At 38.8% G+C, this 19575-nt stretch overlaps 1 protein-coding gene across 2 annotated transcripts in view; it reads right to left on the bottom strand.

The window, feature by feature from the left end:
- Nucleotides 1-19575, bottom strand: part of ap3d1 (adaptor related protein complex 3 subunit delta 1) — a 91997-nt gene that overhangs the window by 34992 nt on the left and 37430 nt on the right. For both annotated transcript variants that reach the window (XM_043721194.1, XM_043721195.1), the window contains exons 4-14: nucleotides 18872-18952; nucleotides 18633-18740; nucleotides 18400-18529; nucleotides 17642-17781; nucleotides 10478-10551; nucleotides 6867-6916; nucleotides 3541-3590; nucleotides 3027-3075; nucleotides 2090-2235; nucleotides 1014-1162; nucleotides 606-836 (exon numbers count right to left, since the gene is read on the bottom strand). In XM_043721194.1, the coding sequence (XP_043577129.1) occupies nucleotides 606-836; nucleotides 1014-1162; nucleotides 2090-2235; nucleotides 3027-3075; nucleotides 3541-3590; nucleotides 6867-6916; nucleotides 10478-10551; nucleotides 17642-17781; nucleotides 18400-18529; nucleotides 18633-18740; nucleotides 18872-18952 (1208 nt within the window). The remainder of the gene's footprint in view (nucleotides 1-605; nucleotides 837-1013; nucleotides 1163-2089; nucleotides 2236-3026; nucleotides 3076-3540; nucleotides 3591-6866; nucleotides 6917-10477; nucleotides 10552-17641; nucleotides 17782-18399; nucleotides 18530-18632; nucleotides 18741-18871; nucleotides 18953-19575) is intronic.

The raw sequence follows: 19575 nt of genomic DNA, 5'->3' as shown, positions 1-19575 counted from the left end.
TATTTTCCATGAGGCAAATGGCTGTTTACAAAGCCAATCAGATTCCCGTTTTTACACAACTTGAACATGATTATGTGCTGTTTCTAAGTTGTACAACCATAAAGGACAAGAACTGTACCAAACTCAACAATGACATCAGACAGGCCAAAGGATGGCTAAGATGTTTTTAGCACTGGACCTCAACATCATTTGACTCCTTGCTCCTTATCTGCCTCTGACAAAATGAAAAATACTTTCAAATATTCGAAGGTTTTGAAGCAGAGTTATAATTAGACTCAAAACTTTAACCCTCTTTTTCTCTCCACAGACGTTGCCAGATATATATCTCCAACACTGTTTCAAAAGATGGCTAGTTTAGAAAATGTTAAAATATCAGACTGCTGCGAATGGACTCTCAGTGTTGGAGGTGGAGTTGAAAAATCATCACTGCACTCAGAGACAAAAATGCATTTGTTTGGTGCAGTATGATTTCAGAATGCACGAAATAGATATTAGGACCTAAAAATATTCCATTTGACATTAAAATGCTCCAACTTGAGAACAGAAATAAATGGAATCACCTTCAAACAGCCTTGAATTTTAAAAAAATATTAAATAGTACATACTCAGAGAATTCACCACAGATCCAGGCAGCAGCATACAGAACTTCGCAGATACCATTTCTTTGCATGTTGCCAGCAAGCAGATGGCCGTTATCTAACAGCATTGCCATCTGTGACACGGCGAATGCCCTAATAGCTTTCACACGAATAGCTACATCAAGCATTTGTGCTGCAATTAGATGGCCATGTCGTGTTCCCTCCAGTCGCGTCAGTTCCACCAGGATACTAATATACCTGTATTTAAAATAAGCACACCAGAAATTTGGGAACTAAATATGAACCAATAATTTGACTAACATTTGCTAAACTTTAAGGCAGTTTGATTATAAAGCCTAAAACTTAAGAGTAAATTCTACGCGGACACAAACAATGCAATTTCTTTTTATAAAACTGTTACTACTGAAAACTTACCATTCAAAATTGGTGATATACTGATAGTTGGACTGACTGCAAATGTCAATGATTTTTGTGAGAAGCTCATCTCTGTACGTTGTGCCTTCTGCTTTATCCACGTGAATCATTAATTTCTTTACTATCTCCATCAAGTTCTTTTTTGAAACCTATCAATATTTAAGTCCATGAGAAAATTTTTAAGTGCGAACAATTACAGCTAGTACTGCTAAGCCTCAGTGGTTACCCAATATTTTTAAATGAATACAGACTGTCGTCCTGATATTAAGGCAAAATAGTTATATTTTTTATTTCGCTGACATCTTTAGAAGTGAGGTGTTCAACGTTATATTTTTCGTATTATCTTTTACGACATATTCATTAAGCACCATTCAAAGCAACTCATGTTGAACAAATACAATTTCATAAATCACTTAACATTAGAGAGACAAAATTTTCTTTTAAAAGATGGATCTGCAATACCTATAGGTAAACATTTTAAAATTTATGTTGAATAAACTTTTACTGGATTAAATATGATAACAATTAGAAAACAGGAACTGACAACTTGGTTCATCATAGTTTGTTGGAAATAATATTTTGCATCAGTTGCAGTGCTGACACTTGATCAGTGGAACAATAATTCATTTAAAGTTATAATTTTCAGGAATACAACTGAGATCTTACATGAGGAATTACTATACCCGTCAGCAATGATTTTGTTTTTCCTATTTACACCTCCTCTAAACTCATCTTATTTTATTTGCCCCATTAGCATATCTGTTTTCAATTTAATCTCTCCTATTTTTCATCTCATCACTAACTTTTCCTCTTGTTACTCATTCAACTTTGGACAGGCTTAAAATCAGTTACATCTTTCAATATTATCCAATTCTGATTGTAAAGTCATCAGTGTGAACAGCTGTTACTTGCTTCATTGATCTTGTTGGCAGGCAAATGTTTACAGCATTTCTTCTTATAATTTCAGATTTCCACCATCTCAAGTATTCTGCTTTGGTGCAACTGAAATTTTCTTTTGATTCACGAAACATTCAACAGTGACACATCTAATCAGTAAAGGATAATTTTAAAATTACCATTCCATACAGAAGGTCTAAAGCACGGAGTCGTATAGATTCGTCTTTGTCATCCAAGCACTGTAAAATAAGATCCTTGTGGGATTGTACAGACTTAGGGTGAGTCTTCAAAATTTTTGACATGGCCAGCAAACCCAGGTATTTCACTGCAAGACAGTTCAGAATCTTTGACTATTGGACAGAATAATTACTACATAAACAGATACTTACGGAAAAACTATTGTTACCTATAAAGACATTTTGAAACTTAAGTTCAGAAATTGGAAGCTATTTCTAAAAGTATTAGACTTCTGTTAAAGCAGTGGTTCTCTAACTGTGGTCTGTGAAATAATCTTTCTAGCTGGCCTCAAACAAAAAGGTACCTTTCCATTAGTTGCGTTTCTGCAAATTATCAACCAACTGACCTACTTATATTTTAGGATGGGGAAAACAGATGGTCATAATGTATGTGACCCATTTTGAAAATGGAGGATGGAAAATTCATCAATCTTAAATTACACGAGAATGTCACATGTGTTTACTAATTAAAAATTTGACTAATGTACAAACAATCTTTGGTATTTGTGCGTTATCTTTCTACAGAAAATAAAGACCAATAAAACCAGAAAATGTTATGATGCACTTGCATGATCCAACAAAGGAGATCACAAAAGTGGAATGGGAGGTTTTGAGAATGACTCAAAGACTGCTTCAAAAAAAAAAATTGTTCACAGCAAAACATCCCATCTCCCAAGAAAAGTCCAGCTTGTGTCAACACCAAATTAGTAATGACTGTTGCACAACTAAGGTTTGATTTTGGTGAAGCTTGGGAAATGCATAGTTTCAGCAGTCTTTTCAGCTCGATTGCAGGAAACAATGACAAGCATTCAAGAGTGACATACTTAAAGATCCCAAAATAGAAATAAAATTTAATGGCACCATGTAAATACCCACTTACAGTTTTGGTCAGAATCTTCAATAAGTATTCGCAATTTCTGTACACAAAGCTGAAAGAAAACATGAATGTCAAGTTTAAAGTAATGAGTGGTGTACCATCAATAATTTAGAACTATCAATGCAGAAAAACAAAAAAAATTAATTTTACTACAAGGCATAGCAATTCAATAAACAGGACATTATGTTTGAGTACCGTAGATAGAAATCAAGTCCTTAAGGGTTACCAAAGAACCTGAACATTTAAACACTAACATGATTCCAATATAAAAATCACTGAAAGGGCTAATCAAATTAATTTATTGAATGGGTCTAAAATTTAAATTTAAACTCAATCTTCAATCTTCGAAGGTGAAAGGCAGTGGAGGAAATAAGCCCAAATTCAAAATTATACAGAACAATGTATTTGTTTAAGAATTACATACATGCACATATAGGATAATAGTCTAAGCCATACAGCACATGTACAAAATAATGTATTTGAGCAGAGCTTCTCTTTGCTTGATAGCAAGTGTTACCTGGATGCTCGCACTGTGATTCGGCATTCCAGTAGATAGAGAGATGAGAACTAGAGAAAATAAAACAGGAGTCTGAATCTAGCAACAATTTGTTTCCTACAAACACTGAATTCAATAGTGCAATGAAATAGATTTTATACATCAATGCTTTAGACATCAAAGAAACAATGATCCAAAATAACTGCCATCGACACAGTAACATTTAAAGATTAATGTCACAATTCAAAAGTGCAAAAATTTGAATTATGAACCTTAAGGGGTGAAAAAGCCTCACAAAAATTTTATCTTGCAGTTGATTCAATGACAGAACACTTTCAATTTTCATAAACCGAGCTGACAACAGATAACTCTAATTATCTTTAGACATTATGACGAAATAGCACAAAAACTGGCAGTTCCAAAATTTGATCCTTGCTGAATCCTCAAGTGATGGTACAAGTTGAAAGAGAAGCTACTTGTGGAGATGCTCTATCTCCAATTAGCTATCTGATAGTCGGACTGAAGACAACTCCATGGAGATGGATAATGGGGGAAATTAGTTGCAGGAGAGTGGTATTGTTCACACAAATTTCAGATGACAGAGGGATTGAGAGAATAAGGAAGAGTAAGGTACTCATGGCCATAAGCACAAAATATTGTGGACATTATTTGTGACTTTGATTCAAGTGCCTTCAGTGCTGTGGAACTGGCTAAAGTTCATGCAATAGGTTTACGCGTGATATTACAAGAATAATAAGTATGAACTTTTGAAGTGGTAAATTGGCAATCAAGAATTTGGGAGACAAAATCGTTGGAAACAGGTTACAGGAAAACAAATCATTTTCCGCAGTTTACTGCGGCCCAAACATATTATAGGGAAACTCCCGGAATCAGAGACCAAGAAGCTGCCAGGAAGGTAAATTTCCAATTTAAATGAATGGGTTTGCTCCTATCTGCAGTGTCGGGCTTCCGCGGTAGGTTTAGGAACATAGCCCCCGCAGGTATTGGGGGAACTACTGTATTTCAAAAAGACAGATATTTTGGGTTGATTCGTCAGGAACAATGGTTCAGAAAAGGTGCAAAACTCCAAGGAGATAGGATCCTACTGTGTTAACTGACAGAAGGGGAAGGACAGAAGTCAACATATTTAGTGAAGAAATGCAATCGAGAGAGCAGATTTGCCAGAAACAAAGACATTTTCAAAGTTTGTGAAACGACACGACCAGCTATCCTTAGTAGCCACACACGCAGATGACAAGCAACATGAATTTGACTGGGACAACACTACTATTATAGGACAAGCCAAACAGAGAACAGCCAGGGAATTCCTAGAGGCATGGCACTCATCCACAGATTCAATCAATAAGCACATCAACCTGGATCCAATATACCGGCCAGTGCAGCAGACAGCTGGAACTGACAACCGGAAGCGGCAGATTCAAACCACTATAAAATGCCGGAGGAAACATCACAGAAGCGCTTTACAGGTGGCTCCCAAGCACTGAGAATGTCACCAAGACAGGGGACGAAACGTCTGCAACACAAATTCCCAGCTCGGCGAACAGAACCACAAAGATATTTTGTGGGAACCATTCAATTGGCATTTCTTGTGAATTATCCTGACCAGTGCAAGTCGAAAAGCTTGGATGAATTGTCTTTTTAAGCAGTAATGAAGATCTGCAGATCAAATCACGAACAGCAGGTTTCATGGATTAGTAATTATAAAGTTCACAAATGAACACAGTGAAATGAGAATAATACAAATTCAAAGCTAGGACAGGGAGTTCCTTGGAGATAGTGTGACTTGGTAGGCAAGGGAATAATTGAAATGCAGCAGAGGCAGCTAAATAGACAGTGCCCAACTTACTGATCACAAACATTGAACTTGCTAGAGTTAAGGGTGGAGGGATCAGGAAAATGGGTTTATTACAATAATTGCAAGAGGAAGAAATAATTCATTTTGAATTTCCTAAGAGGTCTGAGTAGTATAATCATGGATGCAGACTAATATGTCAGTCAATCTATGCACCTCAAAGTCTACGAACGGCCCTGAAATAAATAAACAAACTATTGTGGGTGTTGGTTGAAGTATAATTGTTGACAAAAAATCCCCCTGCTAATCTTCAAACAATGCTTAGAGATCTGTGAAGTCCACCTGAAGAAAGAGCAGAGTTTAGCACCTTATATGAAAGGTAGCACTTCAAACAAGGTTTCTATCACTATCATGATTTAAGAATGCGACAATGAATCTACCTTTCAGTCAAGCAGATGAACAATGAACCAAGCTAACATGAAGTTCTGCAAACTCTCATTTCACTTCTGTTAATGTACACTTTGTAACCACTTAACTAATAAGAAACCTCCAAAATGGAGAAGTCAAGCAAATTTAAATCTTTTTGAAATGATTATAGATGTTCAGAAACTTATTGATCATAATTTATTTGCCATAATTTGATTCAATTAACTTGCTTCACAAGTATTTTTCTGTTTAGGATAATCTTTTCTAATTTTTATGCCTTTATGAATGTCTAATTCCTTTTATTAAGTATTTTCTAAATTTAGTGTCTCTTCATAATTAATTGTTTTGACGATGACGTAGCAGCTCAAATAATCATCAATTCAAATAATTTTATATGTAGACCATTTATCTTTTCAAGCCTGTACACACCAATGACACAGCAGCTAACTCTGAACCAGTTCCATTAACCTGTCTTGGTTCCATATCTATCAAAACCTTGAGATAATAGAAATCAAAATGGTAATTTTAAATTTATTTAAATTGATCAATTACTTTATCATGAAGTTCTAATTTCCTACCAACAAGTGTGCATCCAATGTTTACATGTTTAATGACACTCCCAAAAGGACAAATTCTAACTTCTACGCTATACTGCCCCAGCGGAACAAATTATAGACTATTCCCTTCAAAAATCTGGAAAATTCAAATTAAATTTTTTTTAAAAAATCACCCATGAACCTTGTTTCAGGGAATACCATGCTATTTGTTGAACTTTTCCTTGCAAATTTAACCCTGGGAGTCAGGTTATTATTCTAGTCAACCTAATTACACTCCTAAGGTCAACATATCTTTCCAAAAGGTTGGCAGCAATTAGGATTGAACCAAGGCCTTTTTTAGGTGAGCATGACTTTTATCACTTGTATTTCGATCAAGTTATACAGGTTAGCTTTAATTTGCCTTTTTGAATCAAATAATATGAAGTGGCCCTAAAATAAATAATTCATGTAATCCAGACCCCTCTTCCGCAACCTCCACTTAACAGGTTATGGAACAACCATTCACGTTGAAAAACAAAACAATCCACATCAGTAGACAAACTATTTGTTACCTGCAATCACAGTGTTCACACATTCATACAAAAGGGACATAGCTGAGGTGCTGCAATGAAAAGAAAGTATTTTGTTCAGTTAAAAGATTTGCAAGATTTGACATCAGTTGTATTGCATACAAATATTACGTATTTTTGCAGTACTGTTGTTGTATTTACACTGTAATATCAACTACAAAGAGCTGTCCAAAACCTTTTTCACACGCCACTCAATTTCTCATTGTACACTTTGAAGGCCATACGTCAAGAGTTTGAGATAGCACAATTTTTTTTTTTAATGACATGGCAAAATTCTACTTTATCTGGGAAGATGGCCCTGCACAGATTGCATTCAACTGAACTGGTAATCCACCCCTCCAATTTCAGTTTTTCATTCTTCTAGTTGCAGTTCCAAACAGGCCAGATGTTAATCCCCTTCCACTGCCCCACAGACACCGCTCCCTCCTCAGCTAAACTGTCCCAAATAGCTGCAACTGAAAGAAAATAAACACAATAGGTGGCTATTCAGAGAACACATTTACAAATATTTATAACTGGTAACAAGCCACTGAGTATGCTAAAACTCAATATTTTAATTCTGGCCTCACTGCCTTTTCCTGACACACCAGATGTATACCTCTTTTTCTCTCCATTCTATGGATACATGGTGAAGTACATTTAGAAAGCCACTATTGAAAGGAGTACCATGGGTTTCACCTTAGAAGAGATGAGCAAGTACTCTTCCTCACGTAAACAGTGATCGTAAATAGACAGATAACAAGGCGGCCTTTGTGTGGAGCCACAGAAAATGGAGGGAGATACTAAATGAATATTTTGCATCAGTATTTACTGTGGAAAAGGATATGGGAGATATAGACTGTAGGGAAATAGATGGTGACATTTTGCAAAATGTCCAGATTACAGAGGAGGAAATGCTGGAACTCTTGAAACGGTTAAAAGTGGATAACTCCCCAGGACCTGATCAGGTGTACCCAAGAATTCTGTGGGAAGCTAGAGAAGTGATTGCTAGGCCTTTTGCTGATATATTTGTATCATCGATAGTCACAGGTGAGGTGCCGGTAGACTGGAGGCTGGCAAACATGGTGCCACTGTTTAAGAAGGGCGGTAAAGACAAGCCAGGGAACTGGTGACAAGTTCTGGTGAACCTGACCTCAGTGGTGAGCAAGTTGTTGGAGGGAATCCTGAGGGACAGGATGTACATGTATTTGGAAAGGCAAGGACTGATTAGGGATAGTCATCATGGCTTTGTGTGTGGAAAATCATGTCTCACAAACTTGATTGAGTTTTTTGAAGCAGTAACAAAGAAGATTGATGAGGGCAGAGCAGTAGATGTGATCTCTTTGGACTTGAGTAAGGCATTCGACAAGGTTCCCCATGGGAGATGGATTTGCAAGGTTAGATCTCATGGAATAAAGGGAGAACTAGTCATTTGGATACAGAACTGGCTCAAAGGTAGAAGACAGAGGGTGGTGGTGGAGGGTTGTTTTTCAGACTGGAGGCCTGTGACCAGTGGAGTGCCACAAGGATTGATGCTGGGTCCTCTACTTTTTGTCATTTACATAAATGATTTGGATGCGAGCATAAGAGGTACAGTTAGTAAGTTTGCAGATGACCCCAAAATTGGAGGTGTAGTGGACAGCGAAGAGGGTTACCTCAAATGACAACAGGATCTAGACCAGATGGGCCAATGGGCTGAGAAGAGGCAAATGGAGTTTAATTCAGATAAATGAGAGGTGCTGCATTTTGGGAAAGCAAATCTTAGCAGGACTTAAACACTTAATGATAAGGTCCTAGGGACTGTTGCTGAACAGAGAGACTTTGGAGTCCAGGTTCAAAGCTCCTTGAAAGTGGAGTCACAGGTAGATAAGATAGCGAAGGCGGCGTTTGGGTATGCTTTCCTTTATTGGTAAGAGTATTGAGTACAGGAGTAGGGAGGTCATGCTGCGGCTGTATAGGACATTGGTTACACCACTGTTGGAATATTGTGCGCAATTCTGGTCTGCTTCCTATAAGAAAGTTGTTGTGAAACTTGAAAGGGTTCAGAAAAGATTTACAAGGATGTGCCAGGGCTGGAGGATTTGAGCTATAGGGAGAGGCTGAACAGGCTGGGGCTGTTTTCCCTGGAGTGTCAGAGGCTGAGGGGTGACCTTATAGAGGTTTACAAAATTATGAGTGGCATGGATAGGGTAAATAGACAAAGTCTTTCCCCTGGGGTCGGGGAGTCCAGAACTAGAGGGCATAGGTTTAGGGTGAGAGGAGAAAGACGTAAAAGAGACTTAAGGGGCAACTTTATCATGTAGTGGGTGGTACTTGTATGGAATGAGCTGCCAGAGAATGTGGTGGAGGCTGGTACAATTGCAACATTTAAGAGGCATTTGGATGGGTATATGAATAGGAAGAGTTTGGAGGCATATGGGCCGGGTGCTGGCAGGTGGGACTGGATTGGGTTGGGATATCTGGTCGGCATGGACAGGTTGAACCGAAGGGTCTGTTTCCATACTGTACATCTTTATGACTCTAATACACCTTTCCAGGCATAAATTGGTGACATGTAACATTTAGGATTTAATGTAAAAACAGTGAAAGCAGCAATGACTAATCATGACACACAAAAACCATACATCTTTGCTAGCCATACTGAATATGAAACAGATTCAGGAAACCTCGAGACTAGAAACACAGATTTGCTGCTATCACAATAGGAACAATTCTAAAATTAAGAACCAATAATTCTCTGCTGGCAAGAGGAAGGTGAATAAAGTTAGCTTAATAAAGATGAAATTAAATGCCAAACAACAAATATGCAAGTTGATTTATGATAAACATACTTCAAGTACAACACTTGAAATTAAATATGGAGCAATTCAAATCAGAAAAGGCTGACTGTCCAAGAGTAGTGGAATGCTTTGTGCAAATTTTATCAAGTGAAACATCTGTACAGTACGACATTATTTAATTGGTTTTCCAAAACCATATGAGCAATTCTAATTTTTTTGGATATGTAGCGCACTTCAACAATTTTGTCAAATTCAGGCTGCACTATCCTTTCAGGTACTAATTCCTTTTGTAAATCTTTAGCTACCTTATTGTTACAGTGTTACTTTAAAATTCAGCACTCACACTAATAATGGGGGAAGTGAGGTCAAGTAGTAGTGGTATTATCGCTCAACATCCAATAACTCAACTAATATTCTAGGATCTGGGTTCAAATCAACCATGGCAGATGGTGGAATTTGAATTCAATAAAAATCTGGAATCAAAGACCATGAAGACATTGTCAGAAAAACCCATCTGGATCACTAATGCCCTTGAGGGAAAGGGATCGGTCCTCTTGACATGGTCTGGCCTACAATGGACTCCAGACCCACAGCAATGCAGCTGATTGGCAATAAGTGCTGGCTGAGCCAGAGATGCTCACAACACAAGTGTGAATTTAAAAATGTGGATGTTGAGAAATAATGTAGATTTGTTAACAGGTACAACAATTTAAAGTTCATTGTTAACCTGAAGCAAGATCAGCAAACATACCAAACAAAACAACTTTCATCTCAGCACAATCAGACTTATAAAATTATCTGCACACAGTCACTGCATGAAATACAACTACTCACCTGTGTATTAAATTAGTCAGTGGCTCAATGAGTTTCTTTCCCAGCCGTGGCTCAAGTGGGGTAAGGGCTCCAAACTGAAATAAAAAGTAGTTGTCATACAATATGACAAGCTCACTTCAACTACTAAGACATTAAGCGTATGAACTCTCTTAAGACATAGGAGCAGAAATAGATAATTTTTCCATCAAGTCTGCTATGACAATCCTCAAATCCACTATCCTGTCTTGTCCCCACCAACTACAATCTCCTTACTCTAAGGGACTTATTTCCACTATGACCTCACCCTTCCTTTTTAATTACTTAGAGTCATAAAGATGTATAGCATGGAAACAGACCCTTGGGTCCAACCCATCCATGCCGACCAGATATCCCAACCCAATCTCGTCCCACCTGCCAGCGCCCGGCCCATATCCCTCCAAACCCTTCCTATTCATTATACCCATCCAAATGCCTCTTATTGTTGCAATTGTACCAGCCTCCACCACATCCTCTGGCAGCTCATTCCATACACGTACCAACCTTTGAGAGAAACGTTGCCCCTTACGTCTCTTTTATATCTTCCCCTCTCACCCTAAACCTATGCCCTCTAGTTCTGGACTCCCTGACACCAGGGAAAGGACTTGGTCTATTTACCCTATCCATGCCCCTCAATTTTGTAAACCTCTGTGAGGTCACCCCTCAGCCTCTGTCGCTCCAGGAAAACAGCCCCAACCTATTCAACCTTTCCCTGTAGTTCAAATCCCCGAACCCTAGCAACATCCTTATAAATCTTTTCTGAGCCCTTTCAAGTTTCACAACATCTTTCCGATAGGAAGGAGACCAGATTTGCATACAATATTCCAACAGTGGCCTAACCAATGTCCTGTACAGCTGCAACATGACCTCCCAACTCCTGTACTCAATACGTTTACCAATAAAAGCAAGCACACCAAATGCTTTCTTCACTATCCTATCGACCTGTGACTTCACTTTCAAGGAGCTATGAACCTGCACTCCAAGCAGCTCTTACTGTGTTTTGATTTTACTTGTTAGTTTACCCTCAGTTTCCTCTCCTTTGGTTTATTTTTGGTCAAATTTCGGATGTTGAATTTTTAAAACTTTCCCCAGTCCTCTGGCACACCACTACCATCTTGGTCACATTTTTACTTGCGATTTGACAACATCCTCAACTTTCTTTGTTAACAATCAAACCCCTTCCTGGAATCCTTCTGCTTCACTGGGATATCTTTATTCTGAGAATTAAGTACTTATTAAACATCTGCAATTGTATCCAATCTGATCATCTCCTTTCTCAATGCAGTTTAGCCAACTATGCTGTCATTCCTTTGTATTTAACTCATTTAAGTTCAGTACATTTGCTTCTAACCAAAGTTTCTCCCTGTCGAAATTCTGTATTTGGCAGTGTTCCCTGGAGAATTATTTATGCTGCGACTGCTTATTAAGTCCAAAATAGCCTGAGCCCACATAGTATTCTAGGAGACTGTCCAAAATACACTGAAATTAATGGTTACCTTAGCTCATTTGATTTTTACAATCTACATGACTGAAGCATCACCCATAATTAATGTACTGCCTTTTGAAAATGCACTCATTGCCTCTGGGGTCGGCACCTAGGGCAGGAGTCTTTTGTGGATATACCCATTTCAAACAGCTATGCTGTTTTGGAAAATGTAGGGGGTGATGGATTCTCAGGGGAATGTAGCACAAACAGCCAAGTTTCTGTTATTGAGACTGGCTCTAATGCAACGAGGGGTACGTCGGTTTACAAGAGATCAATTGTGTTAGGGGATTCTGTAGTCAGAGGTACAGACAGACGTCTGTGGCCAGCAGAGAAAAAGCAGAATGGTGTGTTGTTTCCCTGGTGCCAGGATCAAGCATGTCTCAGAGAGGGTGCAGAATGTTCTCATGGGGGAGAGGGGCCAGCAAGAGGTCATTGTCCACATTGGAACCAACGATATAGGAAGGGGAAAAGGTTGAGATTCTGATGGGAGATAACAGAGTTAGGCAGAAATTTAAAAAGGAGGTCCTCAAAGGTAGTAATATCTACCAGCGCTACGAGCTAGTGAGGGCAGGAATAGGAGGATAGAGCAGATGAATGCATGGCTGAGGAGCTGGTGTGTGGGAGAAGGATTCACATTTTTGGATCATTGGAATCTCTTTTGGGGTAGAAGTGACCTGTCCAAGGACGGATTGCACCTGAATTGGAAGGGAACTAATATACTGGCAGGGAAATTTGCTAGAACTGCTTGGGAGATTGAAACTACTAAGGTTTGTGGGGGGGGTCCCAGTGAGATAGTGAGGAAAGAGATCGATCTGAGACTGGTACAGTTGAGAACAGAAGCCAATCAAAACAGTCAGGGCAGGCAGGGACAAAGTAGGATTAATAAGTTAAACTGCATTTATTTCAATGCAAGGGGCCTAACAGGGAAGGCAGATGAACTCAGGGCATGGTTAGGAACATGGGACTGGGATATCATAGCAATTACGGAAACATGGCTCAGGGACGGGCATGACTGGCAGCTTAATGTTCCAGGATACAAATGCTCCAGTAAGGATAGAAAGGGAGGCAAGAGAGGAGGGGGAGTGGCATTTTTGATAAGGGATAGCATTACAGCTGTGCTGTAATATCCGGGAGGATATTCCCAGAAATACATCCAGGGAAGTTATTTGGGTGGAACTGAGAAATAAGAAAGGGATGATCACCTTATTGGGATTGTATTATACACCCCCCAATAATCAGAGGGAAATTGAGAAACAAACTTGTAAGGAGATCTCAACTATCTCTAAGAATAATAGGGTGGTTATGGTCGGGGATTTTAACTTTCCAAACATCGACTGGAACTGCCATAGTGTTAAGGGTTTAGATGGAGAGGAATTTGTTAAGTGTGTACAAGACAATTTTCTGATTCAGTATGTGAATATACCTACTAGAGAAGGTGCAAAACTTGACCTACTCTTGGGAAATAAGGCAGGGCAGGTGACTGAGGTGTCAGTGGGGGAGCACTTTGGGGCCAGCAACCTAGACAGGATAGATCGAGTGAATCGTTAGAAGAATATAAAGGAAGTAGGAGTATACTTAAGAGGGAAATCAGGAGGGCAAAAAGGGGACATGAGATAACCTTGGCAAATAGAAGTAAGGAGAATCAAAAGGGTTTTCACAAATATATTAAGGACAAAAGGGTAACTAAGGAGAGAATAGGGCCCCTCAAAGATCAGCAAGGTGGCCTTTGTGTGGAGCCACAGAAAATGGGGGAGATACTAAATGAATATTTTGCATCAGTATTTACTGTGGAAAAGGATATGGAAGATATAGACCGTAAGGAAATAGATGGTGACATCTTGCAAAATGTCCAGATTACAGAGGAGGAAGTGCTGGATGTCTTGAAACGGTTAAAGGTGGATATATTACCCAGGACCTGATCAGGTATACCAAGAACTCTGTGGGAAGCTAGAGAAGTGATTGCTGGGCCTCTTGCTGAGACATTCGTATCATCGATAGTCACAGGTGAGGTGCCGGAAGACTGGAGGTTGGCAAACGTGGTGCCACTGTTTAAGAAGGGCGCTAAAGACAATCCAGGGAACTATAGACCGGTGAGCCTGACCTCAGTGGTGGGCAAGTTGTTGGAGGGAATCCTGAGGGACAGGATGAACGTGTATTTGGAAAGGCAAGGACTGATTAGGGATAAGTCAACATGGCTTATGTGGGAAATCACGTCTCTCAAACTTGATTGAGTTTTTTGAAGAAGCAACGAAGAAGATTGATGACGGCAGAGCAGTAGATGTGATCTATATGGACTTGAGTAAGGCATTCGACAAGGTTCCCCATGGGAGACTGATTAGCAAGGTTAGATCTCATGGAATAAAGGGAGAACTAACCATTTGGATACACAACTGGCTCAAAAGGTCGAAGACAGAGGGTGGTGGTGGAGGGTTGTTGTTCAGACTGTGACCAGTGGAGTGCCACAAGGATCGGTGCTGGGCCCTCTACTTTTTGTCATTTACGTAAATGATTTGGATGCGAGCAGAAGAGGTACAGTTAGTAAGTTTGCAGATGACACCAAAATTGGAGGTGTAGTGGACAGCAAAGAGGGTTACCTCAGATTACAACAGGATCTGGACCAGATGGGCCAATGGGCTGAGAAGTGGCAAATGGAGTTTAATTCAGATAAATGTGAGGTGCTGCATTTTGGGAAAGCAAATCTTAGCACTTAATGGTAAGGTCCTAGAGACTGTTGCTGAACAAAGAAACCTTGGTGTGCAGGTTCATAGCTCCTTGAAAGTGGAGTCGCAGGTAGATAGGATAGTGAAGGCGGCGTTTGGGTATGCTTTCCTTTATTGGTCAGAATATTGAGTACAGGAGTTGGGAGGTAATGTTGTGGCTATACAGGACATTGGTTCGGCCACTGTTGGAATATTGCGTGCAATTCTGGTGTCCTTTCCACCGGAAAGATGTTGTGAAACTTGAAAGGGTTCAGAAAAGATTTACAAGAATGTTGCCAGGGTTGGAGGATTTGAGCTATAGGGAGAGGCTGAACAGGCTGGGGCTGTTTTCCCTGGACCGTTGGAGGCTGAGGGGTGACATTATAGAGGTTTACAAAATTATGAGGGGCATGGATAGGATAAATAGACAAAGTCTTTTCCCTGGGATTGGGGAGTCCAAAACTAGAGGGCATAGGTTTAGGGTGAGAGGGGAAAGATGTAAAAGAGACCTAAGGGGCAACTTTTCACACAGAGGGTGGTACGTGTATGGAATAAGCTGCCAGAGGAAGTGGTGGAGGCTGGTACAATTGCAACATTTAAGAGGCATTTGGATGGGTATATGTATAGGAAGGTTTTGGAGGGATATGGGCCGGGTGCTCGCAGGTGGGACGAGATTGGGTTGGGATATCTGGTCGGCGTGGACAGGTTGGACCCAAGGGTCTGTTTGCATGCTGTACATCTCTATTACTCTATGACTCAATAGCAGCAACTTTGGGCAGGGTTCTGTAGATGATTCCCACCAGGGCTGTCTTCTTTTTTTGTGTTACCTCTGCCCAAATGGATTCTGCAATATCTGGTCCAAGGTAATTCCTTGGAAACTTACACATACCATCTCCTACTAACAAAGCTACTCCACCAATATTAACTTCCTGCTGGTTCTTTCGACAAGTCACAAATAGCTGACCAATTAGTTCCCATCTTTGATGGCCTTACAATCATGTCTCCATCATAGCTGTAAGATCATAGTGATCAACTTGTATTTTTTTCCATTAATGCATCTAGTTTGTTGCTAATATTCCACACATTTATGGTAAGAGGTATTAATCTTGCCTTTAGTCATCTTTTCATTCTTTGACTCCATTTGCTGCAGTTTTTCTATGTTTTTACTCTGAGTACTGCAATGCCAACAGATGCTTTTGTTTCATAAGTTTACATTTTCCTTCTCCCAAAACCTCCCTTGCCAATTAGTTTAAAGCTCTCTCATTAGACAAATTTATATGGCAAATAAAAACCAGACAAATTAAAAATCTAATATAGCATTAAGCACTGTTTCAAACATCACATGTTCTGTAGTTACATTGGTTCCACAACAAAATATCAAGATAAACAGAGAAGGATTGTTTAATACAGTCCCTAAATTATTGCATGCAAAGTATTTTCAATTTGTAAATTCAGCTGTGACTGCTGAAGGAATTGGAAGTATTAACATACGTCCTTCAGCATTATATTCTACTTGCTCTGCAGAAACCCATTTTCTGGAGTTTTGATATGCTAATATTTTGACCAACGCCATCAAATTCTCTCCAGGTGAGAAATGTTACCAAATTTATTTTTCTATGTAAGGCACCTATCCATGAGCTGCATAAAAAGCAGTTTTGTACCTCAGCATTCCAATTTGACAGAGGTCCCTCTGCCTCCTCCTTCAGAGCTCCCAATCCTCTTTCCAAATTCCCCAACAAGCTCCTTGAAATACCATGAAATCAATATGATAACACTCGGTTTCAACCAAAAAAACCCATTAGCAACTGCTGATTATTGGGTGTGGAGATAAAAACAGTGTTAAAAGTTAAAATCTAGGTAGGAAAATATTTTCAAAAGCATAGCATTTTCCTTTTTCTTGAGAAGTTAGTCATAACAAAATTTAGAATTATTCTTGTCAAAGCCCTGTTTCATTGAATCCAAAGTTGAATCAAATGCTGAAGTTCCACTTTGATAAATGACAACTATGTCTTATTACAAGCAGTTGAATAAATAGAAAATACAATCAAATTTCCTGATGCTACCATGCTTTCAACATTACAACAGCAATAACACTTCAAAAGATGTATTGACTGGAAAGCATTATAAGGTAACAGTCATCATGGAAGGCATATTAAAAGTAAGGCTTTCTCGGAGGTTTACTCAATCGATGCTTGGTATTTAAACTCAGAGACATAGCCTCTGTGTATTCTACTAGGCTCCGGAACTTGTCTCAAACTTGCATTATCCCATGATACTAGATTAACTACACCTCAACCAATATTTCCAGAAGTTTCAGCACCAATTAATATTGACGTCAATTTTATGAAATTTTATCAGTAAAACCAAAAAGGTAACCTCCAACCTATGGAAGTAGTAACATATATTACTAGAATAGAATAATTTCTGCTGCACTTAATTCTAATATTTTAATGTTAACAATAGATTAATACTTGATATTACACAGAACTGATAATCTGAGGATCGGTTAGCTCAGTTGGCTGGACAGCAGGTTTGCAATAGAGTCAGATCAACAGAGTGGATTCAAAACTCACACTGGCGCAAGTTATCATAAAAGAGAAGTCTCCTTCTCAACTCTTCCGTCAGGTGGTGATCCCCAGGTTAAACTACCACCAGTTGTCTCTCCCTAATGAGGGCACACCTCCATGGTCTACTCAGACTACACAGACTTAATCTTTATATTACACAATTTGTTTGCAAACTGAATACAGTGGTCGTAAGCCATGTTTACATATTTGTTGTGGATCAAATCCACCACTTAATGCTTCCAATATAGGGTCAAACACTCATGATTCATCACAACAAACAAACAGTACTTTGCTTCCTACGGGAAAAGCTCCATGAATAATTAACACTTTTCCTGATTTTCTATAACTGACTGCCCAAAAGTTTCTTCTTCCCTAATAACAGTTAATTGAGTCTTACTAGTTTGATGATTTTAATGAGGACCCAGTTGTTAGTTGAAGAAGTCATTAGCTTGAAGAACAACGGAGCAAGGGAAAGATAATTCTTCGGATTGCGACGGGCAAGCTCACAGATAACATTCACGGCAGCAGACTGGACACCTATGAGACAGGCAGAGTTAACAGTCAACATTGAATGATCTGGATCCGCTTTCATGTTCCTTCTTGGAAAATGTTCTAGCGCTGTGCTTGCTCAGCAGTTTGTGGCCTTGTACAGCACTCCTCTTTTGTGAATTTAAAACTAAAATACTTAAATATCTCAAAATGTTAAATCTGTAAATGAGATATGAAAACAATGCAAAATTCCATATGCAAATTACCATTTGTGAATACCATAAGCATTGTCTAATTGGGAATGCATTACTGTTCTCATCTAAAAGTAGAGTTTGAGAACATGTTTTTAGCCAAGAACTGGAGGAACAACTTGTGTACAAGTAATACACTTCCTGTTCTTATTAAAGGCTAATGTGGGAACTAAAGTAAAATCAGTACATTCCTCATAACACAGACTCAAATTTGTCTTGTCTAGCATTTTAATGAAGTAGCAATTAATTTAATTGAATTCCTAATTATTATTGGAAGAAATGATAAGTTCTCTAGTTCAGTTGTACAGCCATGGAGTTCTTTATTTATACAACGCAAAACACCACATGATGGGAAAGTCTTAATAACTTCCGATGCGTTGCTTGGTATTTGCTTGCCATGAAGAAGATAACTCACCAGAATCAGGATCCTCCAGCTTTTCTTTAAGGCGAGGGAAGGCAGGTCTCAGGGATTCTGGGTATTTGAGAAATACCTTGTACATAATAAGCACAGCTTTCTTTCTAATGTAAGGCTTTGTATGAGACATCTGTGGACCAGAAGTCAAGTATATTGTTAGTGAATAATCTAAGTAGCGATCCAACAAGGAATTCCTATAAAGCATAAACAAGTTCCAAATCCAAAGCACTCACCAGTGTCATAATGTCATTTGCCAAATCTCGGGCAAGATCTGGGGTAACAAAACATGATAAACCAGTCAAAGCAACTCCAGTATCATACTGATTTGGGCTGCTGAGGTCCTGTGAATGTTGTAAAATTTTCAATTAGGATTAATAATACGATATGATCAAATGAAGACAAAGGTACAATTTTGCACCACAACTTAGAATTGCTCTGAATTGAAAAGTATTGGAAACATCTCTCAAGTTACCTTACGAATCTGATTAGTTGTCAACATGATTACATCAGTCCCTTCATAAAAGCACTGAGAGGCAGTCAGATACCCTATCCTCTGCAATAAAGCAAAAACAAGTAACTAGCAATCAAAGATTTCTAAATGAGTATATTTTCTAGTCATGCTCAATATTGAAGTAAACAATTAGTTGATGCTGCTTATCAGCTTACATGATTTTAGCACAGAAAATTATTTCCAAGAAAAAAATTAAGTTGAAATGGACTTCCGATGAGAAACAGTGTGCAGTCTAAATTCAAGCCCAGAATGAGAACCTTGCTAAGTCTGACCAAAATGGTTTTAATTTACAGCTTCAAAAGAAATTGCACAATTGTAAATTTTCAGCACTTGTATGCAATGAAAAAGGTGTACTGCCAAGTTCTCTCAATCTGGAAGTTGGAAGCAAGCTATATTGTCCAACTCGTGGCTAACTAGCAGAAGCCCAACATTGAACTATTACCAACTGTGCAGATACAGTATGACTTGCGGAAACTAATGCATGCTGAACTGAAAATTAGGAAGCTGAATTGTCAAAAAGCTGAATTCTTCACGTCAGTTCAGAACGATGGAATCCAGATAAACGGAGTCTCAGATTTGGTCAAAGATACAAGTTAATCAGGTTACTGTGCATAAATTTGAAATACAAAGCAATAATTGCATTCGTACAATTAACAATTTCTGAA

The sequence above is a fragment of the Chiloscyllium plagiosum genome, chromosome 31 (genome assembly GCF_004010195.1).
Source record: "Chiloscyllium plagiosum isolate BGI_BamShark_2017 chromosome 31, ASM401019v2, whole genome shotgun sequence".
NCBI lineage: Eukaryota > Metazoa > Chordata > Chondrichthyes > Orectolobiformes > Hemiscylliidae > Chiloscyllium > Chiloscyllium plagiosum.
The sequence above is the reverse complement of the archived record's forward strand: the minus strand, read 5'-3'. Positions and strand labels throughout refer to the sequence as shown.